We start from the raw sequence: 20,102 nt of genomic DNA on the forward strand, positions 1-20,102 counted from the left end.
CAGAATTATAAAATTTGGAATTTTGGATTTCTTCTGTTCATAATTGAGCATGCAGTTCTTAAGTGCAGTAGTACCTCGGCTCACGAACGCCTTGGTCCACGACCAAATTGGGTCACGAACAAAAATTTCATGAAAATTTTGACGTGTGTCACAAAGTCTGCATTGGGTAGTGACCAAGATTGCAGCCATCTCCCCACCCCCCACACCGAGTGGGGAGATGGCCACGAATCGCAGTTGCATTCTTGCAGGGAAGATGTGTATGATCATGGGCACGCTCCTGCAGGAAAAACGAGCGCAATCTCGTCCATTCTCTCCCCCCCCCGCCCCGCAACCAGCATGATCATGGCCATCTCCCCCCTCCCCCTCCCCCTCGACTGGGAAGATGCCCATGATTGTGCTGGGGGCAGGGGGTGTGATGGCTGAGATCGCACACATCTCTCCCTCCCCCAGCGCGCCCGTGATCGTGCCCGTCTCTGCCCCCACTCCCCAGTGTGCCGGGATGATGGGCGTGTGCAGGGATGACAGGCACGATCTCGGTCGTCCTGAGGGGGTGGAGAGATGGCCACGCTTGTGCTGGGGGTGGGGGGGAGATGGCCGTGATCTTTGTTGTTCTTTGTCACTTTGCTTCACATTTTTCTGATTTAAAAAATGGTTACAGAATGGATTAACCTTATTTACATTGAACCTTATGGGGAAATTTAACTTGGCTCATGACCAATTTGGGTCACTATCAGAGTCCTGGAACAGATTAAGTTCGGGAGCCAAGGTACCACTGTATTTCAAAATGTACAACAGATAATAAATACTGGGAAGTTTACAATCTGTCCAGACTCAGAAAGTTCTTGGAAAATGTTTTTCTAGATCTGCCTAGCCCACAGCTTGGACCATTAAATGCTATCACTTTCACTTTGAAGGGAAGACATTCCAGGGCCTCACTTCCAGACGGGATCAAGCCCCTGCGCATGTTTTCTTCCCCCAAAACTCCACAGTTGCTAACTGGTCCAAAGGTGATATTTATGCAAGCATCTTCAGGGGCATGTCACAGGCACAGAGTGTGTGTGAAGCAGCAGCATGCTGGGAAAGTGCAGGTTCATGATCTGGATAGAGGATGTGGTGCCAGATCAGGCTTCACAGCTGCTTTTCTGTCAGTTCAGCTACAGAGACTCTGCTGAAGTAACTTGCTTCCCAGTCCATGGGACCATCTTTTGTGCAGGAAGATGCAACAGGGCCACTTCAGCTGCAGCACATGTCCACTTTTTACATGTCTGTGCTTGCTTTTCACATAGGCTTGGAAGTAATTTTGTTTGTTGTGACTGTGTTTTGGTAAGACATTTAAAATGTATTTCTATTATTCTTTATTGCCTTTAAAATTCCCTTGTGAATTCCCCCATTCCCTGCCCCAGAAAGGTGGAATATACATATTTTAATAACTAATTATTAAAGAAATTGACCTTTATATTGCTAATAGTCATAACTGTGGGAGAAATCCTATCAATTTTAATGTGCTGAAAACCATTTGGAATGAGAATCCAGACAGGAATATTCCAAAGCTGATCAAGGTAAAAAATCTAATCTAAGTGGAAAAGATTGAAATTGAGTATAGTTAACAAACTCTGAAAAGCCAACCCTCCTTCCTTAAATGGAAGTTGTATCCTTTTTAAGGGTATTAGTGATAGGGAGGGACCCTTCTCAAAATTTATGGAAATAAACACTGAATTAAAAAAAATATTTCTGAAGATGCAGATGAAGGAATCCCACAACATATGCAATCTGACGTATAGCATTCATCTTAATTATATTTATGTCACAACAGAATTTTAAAGGTGCCCATTTATTTATATCCCACAAGATCTTATTAATTCACATTCAAAGTTAGCTTGTTAATTTGAGATATGTCTCTGGGATAGATATTCCAAAATAAGCAATAAGATCTGGACATCACAAAAATTGCTAGTTAGCTAATACATTTTGACATACAGTATCTCCATGTGGCTTCAGTTTGAACTTTGACCAGTTAATTTAATAGGTGGACAAATTGTCACATATACTGATCAACTGTTTCAATGCTGGAGCAGGCAACTGGAGTTCTGAGTTAAACAATAAAAGGTCATCAACTTAAAACATATTTTTTAGTTCTAAACAATCATGCATGAAACAGGCTACTGTTTTGTCTAATACTGCATTCTAAGAATTCCAAGCATACATCACATATCAATGAAGAAAGTACCTATCGCTGTCTGGCACTTCTCCCCAGTGAAAAGAAAGCTGAGAAGAGACTATTCTAGCTCTAAAGGTTGAATAAACTTCTGACCCATTTTAAGATTTTCACAGGAAAACTGAAATGACTTTAATGTAGTAAGAATAAATTTCCAATAATGTTTTGTCAAAGGCCTTTCCAGCATCTAAACAGAAACGTCTGTTTTATCAGTACTTAAAGGTACCAGATCTAAATCTAATCTAAGATGATCAGCCCCTGGTGTAGTGACTGCAGTGTTGAACTGGGGTTCAGGAAGTCTGGGTTCTGGCTCCTGCTTGACCATGAAAGCTCACTTTGGGCCAATCACAGACTCTCAGCCTAACCTATCTCATAGGGTTGCTGGAGAGGAGCAGAACCTTGGAATCTGCTTTGGGTTCCTTGCAAGTAGAGGAAAGCCAAGGAATAAATGTAGTAATAGAAATTGGATTAACTCCAGAAAGGAAGCCACAGCCTTGAATTTACAAGAGCTGAGCAGGGCTGTCAAGGATGGAACGTTCTGGAGGCCATTCATAGGGTCACCATAAGTCAGGGACAACTTAACAGCATAAAAAAACTACAACATCAACCAATCCCACCTGATCTGCTTGAACCAATATTGTGATAACTTGTTTCAATCTATTAGCTGGAACTGCAGTTAACATTTTAATATCTAATTAATTAAATGAAAGTTAATACATTAAATGTGATCCTTACCTGTCACATTATTGTTATTAATTAGTATTATTGGTTGTGTTTCTCTGCATCCCAGTAGCCAATGCCTTTTGGACAGTTGTCAACAATTCATGAAAACATGCAATAAAACATTTGCCAAAATACAGTCATTTAAAACAAATTGAAAACAGGCAAAGCAACATATAATAGAGGGTAGGCCTGTACAACAACTGAGTGGGTAGTCCCTTCAAGCTTTTGGACATTCTTGCTTGTCTTTAAATACCTTGACATAGAAGGATATCTTACCCTGGCACTGAAAAGAAGACAGGGGTGGTGCCAGCTAGGCCTCAGTGGGGAGATGATTCCAGTGTTGAGGGGCCACTACTGAGAAAGCCATCCTCTTTGCTGCAGCTTCTCATTTACCATCTTTTAACAATGAAGAAAGATAGCCACTTCCAAAATAGGAGTATAAAGTCATACTATAGACTTAGAATGAACAGGCTGGAAACAGTTTATATCACTCATCTGGCCATTTGTCCAGAAAAGGTGATTTCCCAATTTTCATATTTGTAATTGCTTGCATAATTTTCCCAATATGAAAAGGAGCTGAGCGAAACTGCTCTTCTGAGGAAGTTACGCCTTTAAGAGAAATAATGAAATAGGTACCTGAATGAATGATCAATTAATCATGCAATTCAAGTACTGTTTACTTGGCCACTGCATGGGCAGCTTAACATCAGCCCACAATCAATCTGGTTAGCTTATGAGACTGGAACCCTGCAAAGCACACCTGTTTCACACCTGTTCTACCTGGGCATGCTTCACAGCAGGCTAAAACTTGCTCCACAAGACAGAGTTTACCAATGCCTGGGACCAGATCAGGATTTGCTCCTATACCAAGTCTGTAAATATATTTTTTTGTTTTTGAAATCAGTGGAAAAACATTTACATTTTAGTAGAGAGTGTAAAACCCATATATCACCTTCTCTGATTATTATAAAGCAAATGCATCCATTATACTGATGGGCACTTTGTTGCTGTTTCCTTAGAGTTCCCGGGTTTAAAAATTTTGATCTCAAGCCCTTTAAGGATACTTTGGCTAAAGGCTGCTGTTGCTAACGCTTTCAGATTTCTCTTGTTTTGAAAGTAACAGTGCTTGTCCCATTGGCTTTGATAAGGTTGGGCGGTGATCAGAACGAGTTTGAGATCAGCATGGCCAATAGTGGATGTGAGGTGCACCGCTTTGACCCTAGCATCAAGATGGCACATGTTCAGGAAGGGCAACGCTTCTGGTACCATCGCCTCTCCATAGACTGGCGTGATCCTAACCCAATGATTGCTGCTCATAAACTTCACACCAACACGAAGAAGCTTGGCACTGTACTGAATGACTTTGGGCACCACAAGGTAAGTGTATTCAACTGCTCTTCATAAAGAGCAGGAGGGTTGGGTGGACAGCCATTGTCTTCATAATCCTTGGTCCCTAAAGATGCTTTTCCAACCACAGCATGCAATTAAACTCCATTTGTCTAAGCATCCCTAAGGAGAAACACAGTATTGGGACAATACTATGCATTTGGTTAGTTGTGATACATTGTGTAAGCTTCAACTGGGACTATTTGTGGTTTTTGGGAAGATCTCAAAAGGGGAACAAACAGTGATTTAAAACTAATTTCCACAAACGACCTTGATTTTTTAAACTAGTAGCAGCTATGTTAAGGGTACCCCCTCCCCCTCCCCCCCCCAAAAAAGGCTCCCAGCTTCCAGCATTCCCCAGCCAGCCAGCTGGAGAACATTTTTTTCTATCTAAAGATGCTAGAATTGCACCCTTCATTACCCCTTTCTCCCTTTATGTCTTGGTAGTATTGAACATCTCACAACATTTGTGTTCTTTAATGGCTCTTAAGATTTAGCAATGACCAGATTTGTACAGAAATCCTATGTGAGGGGGAACTTATAAAGACAGGAAAATATTTTTAGCAAAAGAGGATTATAACGGGGTTGTTGAAGGTCATTATTTTTTCCCTCTGTCTTTCAGTGACTCTAGTAGCAAAAACACCCGAGCTTGAAATGGGCAGTAATTTTTTTTCTGGACTTGCCTAACCTCCTTTTAGGGAATTGCAAATACAGTAGACAGTTTCCACTAACTTTTTGCCAATGCATACTTCCAGAAGTTCATGACATTTCCAGCTAGCATACTTTCAAGTTACTGCTGCCCTTGAGAGTGCATAGAGATGAATTAAATTGTTAATATATCTTGAAGCCTGCAGGTATCACTACATTTCTTCTTATTATTATTCCTTTTAAAAACTTGGCTGGACTTGGCTATGGAAACCACCCCCCAGGGTTTGCAAAGCAAAGCTATAAAATATGAGGCATCATTGTAAAGCAGAATGTGCTACTTTCTGGGGTAGAAACACTTAGTTTCACCATCCTGACTGTTTTGAAATTACTGAAGGCAGAAAGGACAGCTCCTTTTTTCTTTTCACAGCTGAATCTGCCATGGATTCCAAAAATACGACTGCAGAGAGAAATGGTAGCTAGTTTTTGCTAACAATTAAGTTTGGTGGATAAAAGTATTTGAGATGACTGATATGTGAACTGTTTATTGTTGTTCTGAATGACTTTCCAGTCATATATGCTAAAGTTTTTGAGTCTCTGTACGTCACTTGAGCTTTTGCAGGAAGTTGGGATATAGAGTTTTCTAGCATATGTATAAATAAATTCTGTATAACATGGCCAGAGAGCCTCATTCTGTATAACATGGCCAGAGAGCCTCAGGACTGGGGGCCAAATGCCTCCCTCCAGGACTCAGTCTGACCCTCCAGAGTTCCCAGGAAGGCCAGTTTCTTGGGTTTTGTGCAGTTCCCTTCCCTACTTCACAATCTCTAAGGTTGAAATGCCTCTCCTCAGAAATATGCTGTATTATGGCCTCTCCCTTCAGCCTGTGCCCCATCTGCTTTTTCCTTCAGCCCCACCAATGCTCCTGAATGTCTCTTCAAAATGGGCTGAAATTGTTCCGCATTCCATTTGCATACATTTCCAAAAGGTGCTCCAGTTCTGAGGGAATATCCAAACATGGAATGTGTCAGGACAAAATGAGCAAAAGCTTTGCCATAATATGGCTGCTAAAAGCCCGACACTGTAAGAACAGCTTTATAATTAAGCATCACAAGGCTGGCTTCCCTCATACACCTTAGAGATGCTTAATGCCTTGCCTGTTCAGGTACACTCTTAGATATACTAATTGCTTACCTGTCCTGAGGGTTGTTTTAATTCCATTCAGTCTCCTTTGTTCTACTCTCATGTGTCTCTAGCGAACTGCCTACGTGATCCTCCACCCCTCCCCCAAACTGTGTATGTGCCTGATTGGTTATAAAAGCATCTTGTGCAGACTTCATCTCTGTAGTCCCTTCTGGGGCTTCCTACATGTTGCATGTACTTCCTGTACGTCTGAATAAAGTGTAAATGTACTTTTGATGATACAGTCCCAGTGGACTCTTAAAGGGTGGTTTTTTTTCGCTCTTGACACATGGCTGATGTGTTATACCAGCACATTTTCTCACTAACTCATACCTCTGTTGTGGGTATATTTTATTTCCCCACCTGCAATACCCTGTTGTGAAAGCAAATAGAACAGATGCAGCAGAGTGTAGGTGTCCTGCATCTTGAATAGGGTTCTGCAGCAGGCACAGCTTTTAACATGCAAGTTGCACCTGCTGAAACGCCTCTGCTTCACCAATAATAGACGTGCAGAATCCTTGCGCTCTTCTGTCCCTGGCTAATGTAATCCAAAGATTCAAAGTCTGTCTCTTCTCCCAGCAGGTTGAACATCTCCTGGGGAGAAGGGGTGATTTTTCTGTAGGAAAATTACAGGAGAAAAAAGTTTAGGGTGCTTCCAGATAAGGTTTTGTGGTGTTATTGCTCTGCCTCTTTCACAGATATTTATGTGGGGTCCAGGTGCTGTTGTCTTTGGGACCCTTCCGTGTTTTCTTACTGCTGCTTTCATTTTTGTCTTTAGAACAGAAAGTTTGTTAAGGCAGAAAAGACAGAATAGCTGCAGATACTTTCTGATGGCAGTGGGAGTCCTCAGTCTAGAAGGTCTGAAAGCCTATTTCCCCTTTCAAATTACAGCAGCTGAATTTCATACAGAGAGCAAAAGCCACTAAAATGAATAATGGAACTAAATATGCATTTCTGCCTTCAATGGCACATCAGGGGCCCTGTACATCTCGATACCGGATACTGAGGCCTGCCAATAGGAGAAGTCTGTCACCTCAGTCCCCTGCTTGAGCACAGCCAGAATATGGGTGGCCTTGATCTTTTATATCAGTGCAATTAATCCCTTTCTTTATTATGCTCTTGAGCTATAAATGCCCTTCAAATGACAGAACCAGGCAGGTATGAGGCAGTTAAATGATCGCTGGTTCATGTCCATGATGAATCCAATATTCATGTAACTTGCTAGTTGTTGTTGTTGTTGTTGTTGGTCGAGGGGTGTGGCTTTATGATAAATTTCACTTAGATAGAAATAGGACAATTTTGCATTTGATTAATGTGGATTTCTTATTTATAGGACATGTGGATGAAATGGACAGCTCAGTTGATGCAGCTTTCTCTCTTCTTCAGGGAAGCTTAGAGAGAGAACATTTCTCTAAGCTTGTGTATTGCACAGAGACTCCCCAAAAGACTGTTATTAAGACTGCATCCAAGCAAATACTGACAGTGCAGTCCTATGCATGTTTGCTGCGAAGTAATAATATCATAATAGTAATATCGTAAGTGATATGATAGCACTCTACATGTACCTGAAAGGGTATTACGAAGAGGAAGGACAAGCTCTCTTCTCTTCCATTCTAGAGTGCAGGACACGAAATAACAGACTCAAGTTAAAAGAAACCAGATTTAGATTAGACAATGGGAAGGATTTCCTCACTGTCCAAGTAGTTCGGCGATGAAGCCTATTGTCTGGGGAAGTTGTGGGCTCTCCCTCATTGGAGACACTAAAAAAGTATCTGGACGTGGGATGGTGTACCCTGGTGTCCTGCAACAGCAGGGGGTCGGACTTGGTGGCCTCCTGGCCCCTTCCAACACTTCCATTCTATGATTCTATGGTTCTAAATGGTTAGTCTTTGGAGGAATGTGGTGGCATCGTGCAGCAGTTATCAGGCCTACCTCATGTGGCCACATGGCCCCCTCTGCATGTGCATTTAGCATGTGGAGGAGCTCATGTATACTCCCCTGCAAAAGCTACCAAATGCAATTTTCTCTCAGGACTGTTGCTATTTATGTTCTGCCAATTTGAGATTATTTGTCTCCTGAGTGTTCTCCTGGAAAATGGATTTTTTCTCCAAATCTCTGTGGCTAATAGAAAGAGAGAGAGAGAGAGCTCTCACACACTGCTGTGGGTGCTAAAGTGTGTGTTGGGTTTGTATGTTACTTTTATGCATTCAGGCAGCTCTCTCCAGCTGAGCTCGCTCTCCCTTCTTTTCCATGATGCGCCCGTGACTTGCATTTGTAATGATCTAGCAGAAACTGTCAGTCACGACAGCAATTTGCAACATAAGGTGATGTTTCATCCTCCATAAATCCCTTTCTGCCCTTGTGCCAAGACATTGGAGAAGTAGCATGAGGTCACAAAACAGAGAAGGTACATCTAACTGGAAGCCCTCTATAATGAATTATTATCCTTTTAGGAAAGTTTTGTCATCTTCTCTGGGCTGTAATACATTCTGTAGCCTTGCCATATTTTTTGCATCTCTTCTGCATAAGTGCTGTTGTTGGGGTACATCCAATTTACACATTATGCTAAGTTCCCCTCCCCACTTTTTGGAAAACAAAAAAGATGCTGCCATCTTTAACTCTTTCCTTTCCAGTGGCTTTCTGCTAAAATCAGTCCAAGCTCTTTTTCTTTTGATTTGGGTATAAGGAGGGTGCAAGTACCCATATCTTTTCCCAAAGGGTAAAAAACTAATCTTAGGGGATTTTAAGTAGAAAAATGTTGAAGTTAAGAAGCCCCTCCCCATCACATGGGTCTTCCACTTCAGACTGCAATTTCTGTGCCTGCACTTTCTCCTTTAAAGTGTTGGGGAAGGATGTGTGAAAACTACAGTGATGTGTGTAATTTGGCTGTTGGAGTGCAATCCTATTCATGTTTACTCAGCAGTAAGCTCCACTGAGTTCAGTGAGACATACTCCCACAAAGGCATGTTTAGGATTGCAGTGTTATTTTAGAGAATAAGAAGAGTTATGTGTGCTAAAAAAAGAAATCGTATTTCCGTGCTAAGGCAAAGGAAAATGAACACTGAGAAATGCTGAATGCTGCAATCACTCTAAATGGCTTTGCTCAATTTATCCTGCTTCTACTAATCATGGAACAAACACTGAAGCCTTGTCTTCTGACTGCTAGAGATCCCATTTGCACAACACCTTGCCTTGCTGTCTTACCTAGGCCTGCTTCGGAGGCTGCAGCAGGTACTGCCTACAGTTTCAGTATTCATCTTTTCATCCTTAAGGACTAGCTACTTGCTGAGGCTCTGAAATGGGCCTGTTAGTTAGAGCAGACAATGTTGATTTACAGTCTGATTTGGTGTAAGGCAGCAGCTGCCCGTTTCCCCATGTTTTCTGCCCATTCTTGTTTAATGAAAGCTGAGAACTTGTTCATTGGTAGGACCATACCAACCTTCTCACTGTATGGTAGCTGCTGTTGTTGCTAACAGCAAGTCACTGCTACTGTGAGCAGAGATTCTTGCACAAAGAACTAGGGGGTGTGTGCAGTAGTGTATGCCCAGATCATTAGCGCACCAAACAAAGGCTGCCCTTCTAGAAAGGTCATGAAAGCAGATAGTGTAATTCTCATTATGCTGAATAAACCCAACTTGTACTTCATAGGATTAGTTTCTGGAACTGGAAAAGTTTTCAAGTTTATGCATCAGGCAGAAATCACTTTTGAGCTCATGGGTAAGGAAAGAGGAATGATGATGAAGTGTGAGTTCTTGCTGTTTTGTGCTGTCAAGTTGTCTCCAACTTATGGCGATTCCATGAATGAAAGTCCTCCTAAATCCATGCCAGCTCCAGCCTGTGGTTTCCTTTATGAATTCAATCCATCTCATATTTGATCTTCCTTTTCTGCTTCTACCTTCGACCTTCTCCAACATGATTGTTTTCTCCAGGGAAGATCAAATCAGAGACTTCTCATGATGTACCTGAGGTATGACAGCCTCAGTTTTGTCATTTTTGCTTCTAGGGAAAGCTCTGGCTTGATTTGATCTAGGACCACTTGTCCAAGATTTTTTCTAAGCTCTCCTCCTATACCAAGTTTTGACTGCATCAATTTTCTTCCTGTCACTTTAATTCACTGTCCAGCTTTCACGTCCATACATTATGATTGGGAATATAATAGTATTAATGATTTTGGCCTTGGTCAATGGCCTTGGCCAATGTCCTTACACTTGATTTCTTTTCTGATTCCTTCATTGCTGTCCTTCCAAGTCTCAGTCTTCTTTAAATTTCTTGGCTCCAGTCTCCCTTTGAATTGATGCGGGAGCCAAGCTATGTAAAATCTTTCACAATTTAGATTTCCTAATTGTTAACAGTAAATTTCTGTACTTCTTGTGTGAACATGATTTCTGTTTTCTTAATATTCAGGAGTCATTTCAAGTCATTGCTGCTTTCTGCCAGTAGTATGGTTATCATCTGCATATCTTAAATTAGTGATACTTCTGCCAGCGTTCATTCCTTCCTTTGATTCTAATCCAACTTTCTTTATGAGATGCTCTGCATAAGACTGAACAGATAGGAAGATAAAATACGTCCTTGTCTGACACCTTTGCTTATGGGGACCATTCTGTTTCTCAGTCCTACGTGTATCACCTTGTCCAAGATGCAGATTGTGCATCAGGACAATCAAGTGCTGAGGCAGCCCCATTTCTTTCAGGTCAATCCATAACTTCTTGTGAGCCACATAGTCATAGGCTTAACTGTAGTCTATGAAGCATGGACACGATCTTTTCCTGAAATTCTTTGGTGCACTCCAGTAGCCAATGTGTATTTGCAATATGATCTCTACTGCCTCTTCCTTTTTGGAATACAGCTTGAATGTCAGGCATTTCTTGCTCCATAGAAGGTGGCATTCTTCATTGCAACTCTTTGAACATCACTTTACTTGGGTGGGAAATTAATGTTCTTATGGTTACTGTTCTTATATTCTTATCATTATAGGATTCATTTACATTTTCTGTCTTGCAGATTGGAATGTATATTGAACTTTTCCAGTCTGTGAGCCATTGGTTTGTTTTCCATATTTGCTGGCATAGTGTTAAGATTTGGACTGATTCATATTCTGTGGCTTGGAATAGTTTTATTGGTATTCTGTCTACTCCAGGTGTTTTATTCTTTGCAAGTGCTTTCTGAGCAGTTTACATTTTGTTTTCCAATTTTGTAGGGCTCTTCTTCACAGGATTCCTCTTCGAAGAAGTCTGTCATCCTCTTCTGTATAGTTCTTCTGTACATTCTTTCCACCTTCTCTTTATTTTCTCCCAGTCAGATACAGTAGTATGTTCTCTTGTATGCCTTTCAGCATTCCTAATATAAGCTTGAATTTGCCTTGGATCTTCCTTTGTTGCTCTCTTCTATTTCTTTGTATCGGGCATTTTAGTAGTTCTTTTCGCCTCTATCAGTGGCACCTCTGTCACAGTGATGTGATAGTCACTGAAAAGGTGTGTTCAGGATTCTGATTCTGATCTGATTTCTGCCACCTTTTGAGACCTGAGTAAAATTCACACATGCTGGTTTGTGTGTGAAAGGTAAGGATTTATATATATCTTCAGAACACCTCCAGGTGCATGTGCTCCTTCTTTATAGTCCTTTCTTTGCAAACTGGTCTTTGACAGGGCAGCTCTCTGAAGAGTACACTCTCCTCTGACAACTCTTCAAAACAGAAGACTTTTCAGTAAAGTGGGGCATATGGCCAGGCAATGAGGATAGGGATATCCAGAGGGGAGAAAGAACAGGTAGGTTGTTAAGGGAATAGGAGCTCCTTTGAGCACCTGTAATAGTTCCCAGAGGCCTAGAGCAATTACCATGATGAATGAAAAGGTGAACAAACCTTGCCCAAGTAAAAGACTGGCCACTCTTAAAGATATATAAAGTTGGTATAACTTTTTTTTTTGTATCTTCGTGTGCGTGTGTGTGTATGTATTCACTATATTCACTATAGACGTGGAGTGGTTTATAATTTTGCAAATTAATTAAACGGGGGATTTAATTAATTATGGATATTTCTCTTCCGATAATCAGAAGGTTTTCTCAGGCTTACTTGAGGCTTCTTGAATTGCATATGTATTTGTTTTCATAACCCTAATGACTAGCACTAAAAACCCAGCAGTTTATTGGGTTTTACAAAAATTGGCTATTGATTTTTTAAAAAACCTATCCAGTAAAAGAAATTAAAATAGCTTTTGCATTACAGATGATTATTTTAAGGCCAACTGGTGCTGACATCCTCATGAAAGGTACTCTGTGTGACAGGTCCACTAACATGTCAGTTCTGTTTGGCAGAACATGCTAAGGTTGAAGGCTGTGTAGGCAGGCTTTTCAATATCTGACTCAGTCCTGTACTAGAATTTATTTACAGCTCTGTGCCACCCTGGCCAAGTAACTTGACCGCTCATCTTCTCATTTTTGACAATCAGTACAAAGCTTAAACCATATTATCCACTTGGTTTTGGAAAAAAAATGGCAACATTGCTATTTTATTATAGAAATCACAGGTGACAGCTAGGAAATTAATTCTCCTTTCCAAAGATGTTTAGCTCTTTTTCATACAGCAGTTGTTCCACTGCCGCTTGTCCCTTTAATTATAATTATAATTTGTACTGCAAAAATTTATCAGGGATTAAATTATTGCTATTCCCCTTTGCTCAGGAAAGGTACATAAAGCTGTGAGGCAAAGTGAGGTAGCTGCCTCTCAGTGGGGAGATGGAAGATCTCTGACTTGGCAGCAGCACATGAACCTTTATGAGCCAGCAGTGTGATGCAGCAGCTAAAAAGGCTAATGTAATACTGCTAATGCTCCATAACAAAAGAATAGTGTCCAACTCACTATTGCTCTATTGCAATAAGTAATTGCTCTGTGTAGGTGTTGCCTCCTAAGTGTAGAGAGGGATTTGTGTGCACACAAAAGCCCCACTTCCAGTAACCCTGTGTGCCTGGTGAGAGCAAGATGATTGCACATTGAGCATAAAGTTCTGAAAAGGGCTCTGCTTGCATGCATGGAGGGGACGTGGGTGAGTATGTAAGCCCCACACCCAGCACCCCTGTGTACCCAGTATCTAGTTAGACTTCCACTTCGAATGCAAGGCTCTGAAGAGGCTTCTGCAAGCACATTCAGTGGCGCATGTTTGTAGAGCCCCTGTAATCTGAGGCCCTAAGGAAGCAGGGCTCACAATAATCAGAGCTCCGTGCAGGTTCCTTGCAATTTGACCCCCCCCCCCACCACCACCGAGGTGCCTGCAGCCTCTGAACCAATGGACTGCTCTATGATCCACTACAGCCACAGGAAATTAGCAGTGATGGAAGTATATTCTGGCCAACGTCTCAGGTAATTGCCAAAAGAAGCAGGGATGCCTGACTGATTCCAGCCCTGAACTGAGTTGGTTTCTTACTGAGAAATCTGAGAACTGCTCATGAGGGAAGGAGGACAGTTTAAGGGAGCATCAGCTCAAGAGGGCAAAGCAAAAAAGTGCTGTCTTCACATACTGCTTGCTGATGGGCCATCATCCCTTGTCAGGACAGAATAACTGACAATGAGAGGGTAGCCATACCCCTCTTTATAAGTTGGTGCGCACATAAGAGAGTCTTGTTGGCATCCGTGTATGTTATCACTTCAGTCTCTTCTTCCTTACCTGCAGTGGCCTTTCTTTGCCAAGCCCTTGCTGTTTACCTGGTCTGCTCATGATTCATATCCAGGGAATCAAATAACAGGACCATTCCAGACTGGCAGTTGATGCTGCACAGGGACTTGGGGACTTTTTCTGGTTCTCTGCCAGGGAGCAGCTTTATGGTGTGTTAAACTTTCTGTGTGGACTTTCCATCAATTGGTCTGCTAAAATGCTGTCTTTCATCATCCCCCTGAGACATTTGTCTATTGAGCCTTGAACCTTGAAACTGTCTATGGAATATGTCAGTCTTCTTACAGGCCATGAATTATTTGCCATGAATTTACTTTCATCTTTAATTGCCAAGAATGTAACATAGCACCCTTTCCCTCTCTTACACATGAATAGAAATGAAAAATTACAGCATAATGCTTGCTGTTGTTCCTGAAGGGATTCAGGGGAAAAATGTTCCAGTGGAAGGCAGAGTCCATCTGGATTGTGTATTCAGATGTCATGTTTGTTTGTTTGCATTCCTCAGTGGTTGAAAATCATTATGTTGAAATTGGCTCTGGTTGCCGAGCCACTGGCAGGATCAACATCTGGGGTGGCAGGGAGCCTTCTGCAGTCTCAGATACATAAAATCCCTGGGTGGCAAAGTGAAAAGGACATTTCTCTGACTTCATTTCAGCCTATCTGAAAGGATATTAGAGGATACATTAATTACTTTAAAACCACTTTTGAAGACGGAGAGAACAGCAATCTGGAAAAGCCATCTTGGTTCTACAATTTGCTATGGACATGAGTTTTCCCATGTATATTATTTCTTCCTTCCCATATAATATTAGGGCTCCTCCTTGAGTTTCAGTGGAAGAGCCTGATGTGCCAACATAAAGAAATGAATTTGTGGAGCAGCAGTATTTACTGAAATGAATGAGAAGTACACAGTGTACAAGTGTGCATTTGAGTTCATTGCAGATCTTTGGATCAGGTTATCCATCAGTTTCCCTCATGTAAGCACAAAGGAAGCTTTCTAGATTAGTACTGGTTCAGCTATCATACTAAACCATGGCTCACCTTGGGACTTACTTGTTCCCCCTTCTTTCAGGCGCAGGCACAAAGAGGAAATCAGAAGCTTTTGCTTACACTTTTCATAACTGTAGCTTGTTCTCTGATCAAAAACCAAAAAACTGTGGATAATCTTAACTCTGGCTTGCTTGAAACAAGCCAATTTCAACCCTGGGGTACATAATATCCCTCCATAAGTTCCTCAAAGGCTGTCACAAAGAGGAAGGTCAAGATCTCTTCTTGCTGATGCCAGAGTGCAGGACATGGAATAATCAATTCAAGTTGTGACAACCCAGATTCAGGCTGGACATCAGGAAAAGCTTCCTCACTGTCAGAGCAATATGACAGTGGGACCAGCTGCCTAGAGAGGTGGTGGGCTCTCCCACACTAGAGACATACAAAAAGAAACTGGACAGCCATCTGAGTGGGATGGTGTAACTTGGTGTCCTGCAACAGCAGGCGGTTGGACTCGATCGCCTTCATGGCCCCTTCCAACTCTACTGTTCCATGATTCTGTGAACCTAGCTGGTTTCAATAAACTATAGTTAATTCGTTTAGGGTTCATTTGTAATGCTGAAGTGCAAAAGCTTTCAGTCTCCTTGCAGACATGTTGGAGTAGAAGTGGGATGGGGAATTATGCAGGCATGATATCTTGTAATGATAAACTGTGGTTCCTTGTGATGTCCAAACTAGCTCTTTTCAGTATGCCCACTTATGTCTGCATGACTCTGCCATCAGTAGATTGAAGCTGACAACCAGTGTTAAGTACTAGTATTAGTGCATAAGGACTTAAAACAACAGCACAAAACATTTCCTTTTGAATTAATACTTCCAAGCAGTATTACATCACAGATTAACAGGATATGACTATTTCATTATCCAGAATAAAGTAAGGATTATTTTCCTGTGATAAAATTCTGTAAAGGAATATTAGATCAGGGGAAGATTTATACTTCCTAAAGGCAACATTTTATCTCTCTATTCACTTTAAAATCTTTCTATTATAAAAGGGACAAAGTATGCAAAATTTAGAGGCCATATTGTCTTATTGTATAGCAGAAATAGGCTTTTAAAATTCGAGTATATTGGATTATCTCTGCAAGCTGCTGTGCAGCTTTGCAACTCTTGCTGATAAATCTGACATATGTAAAAATGCATATGATTTCCAGAAAGGAATGGGAAATGGAAAAGGGTAGGAACTGCAAGTTGAAAGACTTGTTAATGAAGGATCTGCCTTTTAAATCTGGGGGAAATCGCTGTCTATAACACATAAAGCCTTTTAAAAACTGTCATGTTAAGAGTGATAAATCCCCAACTATTAGAGCATGTGATTCAACAAGTAACATCTGTCTTCAACTGAATAATTGAATTATGGGTTCATGCAACTTTCATGGCCCATGTTGCAAACAGAGTTCCTTTGGGATTATACTTGTGCAAACAGGTCCAAGCTGAACCATGGTGTAAGCCTACGAATGCCACAATGGCAACGATGCATTATTTTTGTAATTAACTCTTACCACGCGTGCCCTTTCCTTGTGATGATGCATCAGCCCAGGAGCAAATGTTATTTCTGTGGCAAGCTGTCTTCATTCTTCTGTGGCCAAGTTGATGCAGGTGTTTCCATTTAACATTTTTAAATGAATGTATTCTGATATTTCTTCATCTTCATCATTTAAAATGTATATCAAGGAGGCAGTGTGGAAGCAGTTGTTATGGCCTTTTGGAACTCAAGAGATCCTGGTTCTAGTCCCTACTCAGCCATGAAGCTCCTGAGTGACTTTGTGCCAAGCACTGACTTTCAGACTAACCTACCTCAGAGGCTTCCACTGAAGATTAAAAGGGAAGGAGGAGGAACATGTAAGCCACCTTGGTTCCTTGCAAGAGCAAAAAAAGGGGAATATCAAAGTCGTGTAACAACAACAGCGGCATATAAAATGGTTATTCTGCTTGCACCTCTGCTATGCCCTGCATATGTTGTGGAACAGGCTGAGAATTATTTGTAAAGCCATCATCCTCATAGATAAAGGAGAAGAGGAGGAAGAATTTAAAACAGCAGTGTTCCATGGCATGAACGGGCGGAAGACTGAAATGCTTGATTATGCTAGAAGGAGATGGTTAATGACAAGAGCACTTACACGAGACTGCCAAGGGTGGAAGCTGGATTGAAGGAGGCTAAGGGAGGGTTTGGAAAAAAGTACGTTAGAATGGTGGGAGGAAACAGCGTGTTCCAGGAGTTTGAGAGTCACAGACTCTCAGCCCAACCTACCTCACAGGGTTGTTGTGGGGATAAGATGGAGAAGGAGAATGATGTAAGCTGCCTTGAGCCCTTTGTAGGAAAAAGGCAGGATATAAATTGAAAAATAAATAAAGTGAAAGTTGTGGAAAGGGCTGGAAAGAGCAGGAGAGATGAGCTTTAAAATTGCGAAGGAGGCAAATACTAAATAGTCTGGGAGTGCTCCTTGAATTATCCAGAATTATCTCTTGAGTTCCAGGTGGCTGCTGTGGTCAGGAGTGCTTTCCTTCAGCTTTGGCTGATCCATCAACTATGCCCGTACTTGGATGAGCAGAGCCTAGTAATGATGACCCATGCTCTGGTAACCTCCTGATTGGACTATTGTAACACACTGTATGTGGGGCTGCCCTTGAAGACAGTCCGGATACTCCAGTTGGTTCAGAACAGAGCAGCCAGTTTGCTAGCAGGGACCAGCAGATAATCACACTTAATGCTGGTCCTGTACCATCTGCATTGATTTCCAGTTGAAGTCTGGGCCCAATTTAAGGTGCTAATGATGACTTATAAAACCCTAAATGGCTTAGGACCTTAGAGCCTCCGTCCATATATACCTGCCCACCCCCTAAGATCTGGATTGGAGGTCCTTCTTCAGGAGCCCTCTTTGAAGGAGATCAGGAGAGTGGCTACCAGAGAAGAGCCTTCTCTGCAGTGCCGCCCCAGCTATGGAATGGGCTCCCTAGAGAGGTGTGCCAAGCTAAAACCCTTTTATTTTCCCATTATTTTAAATGTTAGAAGGGATGCCGTGGTGCAGTGGGTTAAACCGCTGAGCCTCTGGGCTGGTTGATCAAAAGGTCGACAGTTTGAATCCGCAGATGGGGTGAGCTCCTGCACTCTGTCCCAGCTCCTGTCAGCCTTGCAGTTTGAAAGCGTGCAAATGCAAGTAGATAAAAAGGCACCACTTCGGTGGGAAGGTAACAGTATTCCGTGCACTTTGGTGTTTAGTCATGCCCACACGTGACCACGGAGACTGTCTGTGGGCAAAGGCTGGTTCCCTTGGCTAGGAAACAGAGATGAGCACCGCTCGCTAGAGTCAGGCATGACTGGACTTTAATGTCATGGGGAAACCTTTGCCTTTACCTTTTAATAGTGTTTTAAGATTGATTTTATATATTATGTTTGGGTGCTGTATCTTATTTTATTGTATTACCATCCTGAGACACTTTGAAGGGTGGTATAGAAAAGCTTCAAATAGACAAATAAATAAATGCTACTGGCTAAACCTAGTTTTAATTACCATGCATACATAATTTATTAAACCCAGAAATGTTTGGTGTTTTCACAAATGGTGCAAAAACAGCTTTTGTCTAAAGTGTGCTGCTTGTGAATGATGTTAATGTGAGACAGGAAGACTGCCCAAAGTTCTGATGTGCATGTTGCTGATGTTGCTAAGAGTCTCCCCCACCCCTTGGCCCACCATTTGCAGGGCAGAAGGATGAGAAAACATCTGCCTGTATCACTTGTGTAAAGTACTTCTGTTCAATTGTGACTTTTTAGAATCGTGTTTTTGCCTGTGAATGTCTTCATGGGCTGGCGGGGTGGGGGCCAAGACAGTGAAGATTGGCAGAACATCCACGTCTGTGAATCTCTAGAGAGGCTTGGTGTGAATTTCAGTAGGGAGATATTCATTTAAGGGAACAGATTGCACTGAGTGGAAGAGAGGGACTGGAATTGACAGTGTACTGATATTCCTCAGTACACTGTCCTGGAAATGCATTGTCTTGCCCCCACTTCCTAAAATACTGTTTTGACTCTAACTTGCACTCTCTGTTTCAGTTTCCACTTCATGTAGTTCAGGCCTTGATAGGCTACAGCTGGCAGTTATTAGATTGTTCAATTTGCAAAGGCGCCATGGAATGTAAAATATTCCTCCTTCCTCTCCATACTTCTGTGTATCTTTTTCTGACTGTTCAAATCATTTCACTGGTTATCACACTGGACCTTAAGAACCAGAGAAGGGCTGTTCTGGATCAGATGAAGATTCTGTCTCGCCCAGCATTCTGTTCACACAGCAGCCGTTTACTTAGTGCTGGAACCCACAAGGCAATACACTCTCCCACTTGTTCCCCCAGCAGTGGGTATACAGGAACACTGTATGGTCTGCTTGCTTTCTCAAATGTATCCCCTCCCTGGTAACCTTCAGTGGGTTGGGTCTTTCAGAAGGCAGAGGAGCCTCACCTGAGGCCCCAGGGGCCAGATGAGCTGGCCTGCTGGGTCGTGTTTGGGCCATGGGCTGGAGGTTCCCCTTCTCTGCTTTAGAATAGCTGCACTCAACCTGGAGAAGTATTTTGAGGAACATATCACTAACAACATGGAGGCCAACAATCTCTCTTTCTATATATATATATCTGTATAGATAAATCTCAGAAGCAGGAAACCAGATAAAGATGCAATTGGACTATTGGATGATAATTAAAGGAGGGTAAGGGGATTCTGGAGAAACTGAAAGAATTCCTTTTGTCTGTCTCCACTGCAAAAGATACAGGATGGATGCCTCAATACTGTGCCTGAACTGAAGTTTTCAGGAAGGGAGTTTGAGGACACAAGGCAAAGACTGGTTACAAATGATGAAATTATCAAAATTGACAGACTGAAAATTAATAAATCACTAGATCCAGATGGTATCCATCCTAGAATGCTAAAAAACCTCAACTATGAAATTGCTGGTCTTCTATTACAAAAGTATCTGACATGCTCCTAAAATCAGAATACTGGAGTACAGCCAGTACAAAACCAATTTAAAAAAGGATTGGAAAATACAGGTTGGTTATTTAATATCTGTTCCAGATAAATTGGTTAAAAGTATTATTAAGGATAAAATTAGTAAATGTATAAAAGGGCAAGCCCCGCTGAGAAGGAATTTACATGACTCTGAAAAGTTAGCTTCTGACCTACTAAGCTTTTCCAGAGTGTCAATAAACATGGGAACAGAGGTTATTTCATAGACATTGTTTATTTGGAC

General features: G+C 41.7%; 1 protein-coding gene across 1 annotated transcript in view; it reads left to right on the forward strand.

Annotated features, from left to right (window-relative positions):
• Positions 1-20,102, forward strand: part of METTL24 (methyltransferase like 24) — an 82,434-nt gene that overhangs the window by 48,051 nt on the left and 14,281 nt on the right. The window contains exon 4 of the mRNA XM_044449180.1: positions 4,087-4,315. Coding sequence (XP_044305115.1) covers positions 4,087-4,315 — 229 coding nt within the window. The remainder of the gene's footprint in view (positions 1-4,086; positions 4,316-20,102) is intronic.

The sequence above is a fragment of the Varanus komodoensis genome, unplaced genomic scaffold (assembly GCF_004798865.1).
Source record: "Varanus komodoensis strain SLA01 unplaced genomic scaffold, ASM479886v1 scaffold1, whole genome shotgun sequence".
Lineage (NCBI taxonomy): Eukaryota > Metazoa > Chordata > Lepidosauria > Squamata > Varanidae > Varanus > Varanus komodoensis.